Source organism: Schistocerca americana, chromosome 2, assembly GCF_021461395.2.
Source record: "Schistocerca americana isolate TAMUIC-IGC-003095 chromosome 2, iqSchAmer2.1, whole genome shotgun sequence".
Lineage (NCBI taxonomy): Eukaryota > Metazoa > Arthropoda > Insecta > Orthoptera > Acrididae > Schistocerca > Schistocerca americana.
In genome coordinates this window covers 72795956-72803072 of record NC_060120.1, presented here as the reverse complement: position 1 = coordinate 72803072, position 7117 = coordinate 72795956, and the positions used below count along the sequence as shown (strand labels likewise).

The following is a 7117-nucleotide window of genomic DNA, read 5'->3' as shown; positions in this document are numbered from 1 at the left end:
GACATTTGTTAAGTGGTGATCCCCTACCACTTTGTGCTCATTGTCCTCAACCTCTGACGGGTCACCGTTTCCTGACGGAATGCCCTTTTTTAAACCACTTACTTTCTAATTTATGGTTGCCATCTGAGTTACCGGCCGTTTTATCGAAAGATGTGCAGGCTGTCAACCGCGTCTTATTTTTTATCAGTCGTAGCAATATGGCGAAGGACATTTAATCTTTAGCTCAGGACCTCCGTTGTGTCTACGGCATATCTTAGCGACCTTCCTAAAAGACCCTGTTTTTAGCTGTCTTTACTTCCGTCGGTTGGGCTTAACGTGAAGTCGCTTTAACTCCTTTTTCCTCTTCGTTTTCTACAGTTTTGACATTGGCGCATATGACCTTAGTTGTTTTTGCGCCCTAACAATAACGAACAAACATGAACAATACCATTTTAATTGTAAGGTCTGCAGCATGACGAGGCTACGTGGAAATCTACATTAGGAGAATAAACTGTCATTTATTCGGCTGCGTAAAAATGCCTTTCCTACAATATACCGAAGCTCTGGAGCACAATGTAAGGAAGAATTTTAGAGGTGAAGCCACCGGAGAGGGAGTTACGGCGTTGCTCTTGAAAAAGAAAACAAAACTTGTGTATACAATGTACACAAAGAACAAGAGGCAATAACAGGAATCTAAGGCTAAGATAGAGGTCCTCACTAGGACATCAGACAAGGATACAGTCCTTCTCCACTAAAATTTATCCTATATGTCTACGAGGTGTAGCCGCATTAATGGATAATTCAGAAATGTCGTTAAATTCTGTTCGAAAATATATCAGCAATGAAAATCATTGATACTACTGCTGTTTTCTTTGAAACGAGGAAGAATTACAACGACTGAACTTAATTAATTCTGCTGAGCAAATACTATAGACTACCAGCAAACTAAAGAAAGATGACGGTAATAAGTAGGATAAACGTGATTAGTGATCAACTAAAACGTTAGTCGGTGGATTATGAAATATGCGAAAAGAGAGAATTCCACTGTATAGGAAGCAAAAAATTACGTGACGGACTAAGAGGGCGGAAGAAACATGTTAGCACAGACAAAAAAGAGCATTCACAGGCAAAAGGAAATAAAGAAATAACAAAATCGAAGCGTTGGAGACGTGGCGTTACAAGAGGGTGCTGAAAATTAAGTCGACATGTTAGAAACGAGGTTCCCCGCAGAATAGGTGAGGATTAGAATAGAGGAAGAAAACTAATTAGAAGAAGATGCATGATGATGGAACATGTGTTCGGGCCTCGGAAAATTACTTCAGTGGTAAGAGGAATGTCTTAGTGGTCAAAAATTTTAAGGGAGTACAGAGATCGGAAGACATCCAACCGCCAACTGAGGACGCTGGATGCAAGTGCTACTCTGAGATGAAGAGGATGGCTCGGGAAATCAAGTCGTGGAGGACACATTTAACTTGACAGTAAAAAAAAAAAAAAAAAAAAAAAAAAAAAGGGCATGGCATCTTGCAAGCCGCTTATCATTTAAATAGTTGCCAAAATATTATTTCAACAGACAAATTTTACAGTGAGCTTGTTCAGTTTTCTGTGGAATTAATTATCCATATATTTCAGTACCAAATTTGTAGCGTTCATCTTAAGTATGAAGGAAAATGTAATGATCTTCTGTGCTGCATATCATTTCTTGTGTAGGAAGAATTATGCACCATAGACAAGTAGATATTTATTTTCCATAGAATACATCTTTTTAAAGAATAAAATAAATTACGCAGAAATCTTGATCTGTTATACATCACGGAGCAGGAGTTGAGTAGCGACCTGCAAACAGCACAGTGTGAGTCTGCTGGTCCAATATCAGGAACACGAACGGATGGTCTGCCTTGAAAGTTACAGGTGGCTTAGAATATAATACGTCATAGCGGCCCACAACAGCTGAAAATAAAAGAGAGGACATGAGAATATGTTAGAAAGCATTATCTCATTTCTAACCTTATGTTTTGTTTTGATCACGCACTACAAGTAGGTGGAAAAAAAATTATTTTGAGATCAGTTGTGGTACAACAGTACGAGCGTCTGAAAAATTCTAGAAACATAATTTTACGAAATCAATAAATCAGATGAGAAATTCGCTGAGGATTCATCATCATCAGTTCAACGATCTTTCGCAGTACACAACAAACTGATAACGTTCAACGACTTTTCACACGGATAGCATTGGCTCCAGACGTTCACTGAATGTTCTAGGTACTTGGCTGAAAAAGTAGTGCAAAAAGAAGAAACCAGTTAATATGGCGAGCGTCATTTCCGAATGAAAACCAAATAATTTCATTTGCAAGGAGGGAAATGCAAATCTGGCTTCGGTGATTCAGCTCCTGTGATTAACTGCCTAAGAAACATTAAAGCGATTATGCGTATTGCCATTGATACCTGATGTATCAATTGAAGCTATCAAATCTGTGTCGGTCACAGTTCGCAGAAAACGGAACAAAAAAAGTAGCAGACAGAGACACTCAACTACCCACCTGCACTTATGCACGGTAAATGTACTATTGATGAGAAAGCTGTTATCCTCCTTATAAAACAACATAGAAAAACGATAACAAAATTAATGCTCCGCTACCGCACGTGTGCCGTGAGCAGTTTAGTTTACATTGTCTAATTGGGACGTCAATCGTCTCTAATAACCTCCCTTTCCTCATTTTCAGAGAGGTCAATTCCCCTCTTAAAGTTAAATTCAATGCCCGACCGACTTTGCTTGTTACCTCATACATCGAGGGTGTACTGAAAAATAATGCCACTGAATTCGTTAAATGAAAACTCTTAAAATTGTGCGCGCCACCATGAGGGAATTGTCTCTACTCATCACAGCTGCAATACTGAAAGAGCTCCAGACCGCTCACCAACAACCCAGTCAACCACAACATGGACACTGAAAGAGTAGATCTGAGAGTAAGTACGTGGAACACAAACGGCATCCATACACATCAAGGAGAGTTCAGACGAATCCATCGTAAAGCGACCATCGAGGTGTCCTCGTTGCAGATATACACTTGAAGTCGGGCACCAAAGTGCAAGTCACCAACTTCTGTTGTTATCAAACTGCCGACTCAAGGCTGGTGGTGGTACTGCTGGCCACATACACCGTACCCTCCAACATCACCTGCTGCACTTACTGGTCCTGAAGACTATTGAAACAACCGCTACTGCTGTCGGACAACCTTAATAGCGAGACAAAGGCTGCCACGGGGCATACTCGAGAACAACAATTTCGCGACGTTATTATCGTCCAGATATGGTTTTTATCGTAGGGGATTTCAGTGCCAAAAATACTGCGTAAAATTCAAGGCTCACGAACGCTGATGACTCGTGATTATTGCGTGTCGTGCGGAAAGCAACTATTGTTAGTCCTGCTGAGCCAATAGCCGTCTCGAGCACAAGTCTCGATGTGTGAGTAGTCCAAGGCCTTCCACAGGTTATCACAGCGGAAGCAAAGAAAGCCCTTTTAGCGGACTATTTACCTGTAATTTTTCGTCTTAAGGACAGAGTCACCTTCATCCCAGGGAGGGGCACTGACACAAAGCACACCAACTGGAACTTATTTCAAGAACATCTCTCTACGAATCTTGCAATTTTCCTGACCCAACGGAGGAAGAAGTTGATACAGCACTGTAATGTTTTTCAAGCAGTATCTTGGACGCCGTCAGCGAGGCCTCACCGTCGAAGGAGATGCAACTACATTCGCGTCAACTGCCACCCCAGTCGCGCACCCCAGTTACCAAAAAGAATAGGATTTGTCGGGAATAGCGGCTTAGTATGAATCCTGCAACGAAACAACTGCTCAACCGCATCCGCCAAGAAATAGCACCAAAATTAGTGACCACAGGAACCAAACGTTGGCCAACAGAGCTCCACCCTAAAACTCATCGGAGTCTCCGCCTTGAAGGAGACACGACACATCCTCCACAAAACAATAGGGATTCTTCCACGTCATATGGGAAACCCAGTGCAAGAACCGATGCCTTGGCGGATGTCTTTGCGAACTACTTTGGGCCAGTGGATTACACAGTGAACGAAAGGCTGCCAAGATTCCTGGAACTGCACGTGGATGAACAAGGATTAGAACCAATTACTACTGAGAAGTCCAATGCCAGCTTCACCGCCTAGGCTGGAGGAATGGACCTCATCCCCAACACCTTGCTTCTCCACTGGCCACAGCCAGCTATTGATCACTTGACGACCTTTTTCAATGCATTAATGAGGACTGGCAACTTCCCTGCAACATGGAAGCACGCAGAGATCAGAACCATCCCCAACCCTGTGAAAGATGTCAATTTCCTCCAAAGCTATCGACTGACAAGCCTACTCTCTGGAGTATCAAATGCGTTCGAACATCTCTTCCTGCAAAGCTTCCTAGAGCGTATGGAAGCCGAAAACATTTTACCATATGTCCAGTTCGGATTCTAGAAACGAAATTCTACAACCCACAGGATGCAATGAAGGCCTTCAACCACCATGAGTTGAGCCCTGCTTCTAAATGTTGCCAGAGCTTACGACACCATGTTGTATGAGGGATTACACATGGAGTCTGTATCACATGTGAGACTACTGTGCATCTGAATGCATGTACTTTGCATGTGCTGCTGACAGAGTGTCATCACATCGGCCCATTGCATCTGGCTTATCAACAGGGTAGGTGCTTGGACCGATCCCATATACGTTACAGTAGACATCCCCAAAACATCATGGATGAAGCTGATGTTACATACTGATGACACTGCCTTGTCCTCCAAGAGACTTACTGCATGGATATTGCAGCGGAGACAATAGACAGCGATAAATCAACTTGGTGACGAGACGACCAAATGGCAGCTAGCTTTCAACCCATACAAGACACAGGCAAAGAGGGTAGTGGCAGGAACTGTGCCGCCCGTCGTCGTTAGAGGAACAGCCGAAAACTGGGCGTCACCTACATGATATCTTGGCGCCATGCTCGACGGACGTGATGCCAACGCACAGAAGTAGTACGTGGCGGGTCCCGTGGGCGACTGAGGGACGTACATATATCCAGTTCTCAACACACGCTATGCTACCCACCCACACTGGTCATGCTATCTACTCTCCTTGAGTATGCAGAAGTTGCTTTTTGCCAACGCTGCTGAGACCCACATACGATGGCTGCAACGAATTCAGACCAGGGCTCTGTGACTGGCTCTCCATCTTACCCGGAACTGCCCACAGCGAGAATTGTACCTACTGGTTGTTGTACAGCGATATCTAAAAACTACAAGGAAGTTATACAACAGACTGATAGCTCTCAGATATACATATCAGAAGTCCGGACCACACAGGCGAGTACCCGCCCACTCTACTTTGGTCAAACTACATTCGGTATTAACTTACCATTTAAAATAAAATCTAACAAAAGCACCACCTAGGTAGCAGCACGAGATTTCACTAAATTTACTGTAAGTGATGGCAGCGATGCATAAGGATCAGACGTGAAACAACGGAAGAAGACAGAAAGTAAGACAAAATTGTTAAAACTTCATCTTAAATTGGAAGTTAAGAATTTCTAGTACTGAAGCTCGCTTCGTCGTCGTCCACAATCATTTTGCTTGCCGAGTGAAAACTACAAAAATCCTCTTGACATGCTATCAGAACCCGGCTGATTGATACTGTATTGGGCTAACGATTGCTATACGGACTATTTATTGTTGTGCTAACAGCGACGTTAGGAGGATTTTCCAACTTCGTGGGATTGTTCTCCCACCGACCCAGCTAGTACTGGTTTATTGGGAATTCTAACTTCTTCCGTGGTTGTTTAATTGTGTATTAACAAAAGCTGTGGACTTTGGTATGCAGAAACGAAACAAATATGTACAGAAGTAACGCTGCTCGTGGGGATTCGTCGTTGAAATACCTACCAATGAATGTTGCTGCTGCTGCTTCTGTGCCTTCTTCATTGACTTCTATGAAAGCCTTGTGCAGAACGTTGGTAACTACTAATGGCTCATCACTAATACCAGTCAAATTTGCCATGTTGCCATCGAACATATCACTCATGCCAAGCTGAAATTCAAATTAGGCAAACGGTATTAGCGAATTTTCCATTACGTGTAACACTTACAAAATACGGCCCCTATCACTTTTGTAAGAGTAAGTCAAACAAGAATAGAGAAGCACTAAATCGTTTAGGAATTATTCTATCTGTAATATTGCAAGCTAGTCAGCATCAAAGTGAACAGACAACCATAAATCACATCATTTTTTTAATAATGTCATCAAGCCATCAAGGGATCATACAAATATATCATGATTTGATGTCGTGTAAATCGAATTAGCAGTAAACAGTGACCGATCTTATTATGAAAATACTACATTGACTCAAAAAGTGAGATTGCTTGCACATTAAGGTGACAAATGTCGTGGAGTATTAGTGCAGGACCGTTCGTCCATCTTAAAACGTGACAAGTTTCATATAAAGCTTAGGGCCGTTGGAAGAGCAAATAACTACATTTGCGCTCTTATACTCCGCTGCAGACAAATAAAGGCGCAGTTCCTTCATTTTTAGCACTTAAGAAATGGGTATCTAAATTCAAGAGTGCTCCATAATCTGCGTGAGGTCCGTTCAAAACTACAAGGACAGATGAAGATATCGAGCAAGTTTATAATAAAGTGTTTATATAAAACTTCCCGGCAGCGTGCCAGACCGAGACTCGAACTCGAAACCCTTGCCTTTCGTGGGCATGTGCTCCCAAGCAACATTCATGCCTGTCCTCACAGCTTTATTTCCGTCAGTACCTCATCTCCATTCATTCTGGAATTGTGTTTATACTACACAGCTTAGAAGTGTGTCAGATAGCTGATGCTATCCATTATTTCCATAACAGACTATTTTCACACGACTCCAACAGTTAACTAAAAGGTGGAAAAATGTGTTCTGCATCAAGTATTTGCTTCATCCTACACACGTTTCGATAGTTAAGAAACATCATCAGATGGAAGGGATCGCTTTCGTAGGTTTTAATAGTGGTAAGCATTGTCGGTTTCTTGCAGTGGCTCAGCAGTTCGTTTGCAGCTTGCGCTGTTAACAATTAAAAATTTGCACTGTTAACAATTAAAT

The 7117-nt window shown here is 42.3% G+C and overlaps 1 protein-coding gene across 1 annotated transcript in view; it reads right to left on the bottom strand.

Moving 5' to 3' along the window:
• Positions 1 to 1692: 1692 nt before the first annotated feature.
• Positions 1693 to 7117, bottom strand: part of LOC124593787 (serpin B3-like) — a 213418-nt gene continuing 207993 nt past the window's right edge. Inside the window, exons 13-14 of the mRNA XM_047132136.1 lie at positions 5919 to 6063; positions 1693 to 1926 (exon numbers count right to left, since the gene is read on the bottom strand). Coding sequence (XP_046988092.1) covers positions 1787 to 1926; positions 5919 to 6063 — 285 coding nt within the window. The 3' untranslated portion in view covers positions 1693 to 1786. The remainder of the gene's footprint in view (positions 1927 to 5918; positions 6064 to 7117) is intronic.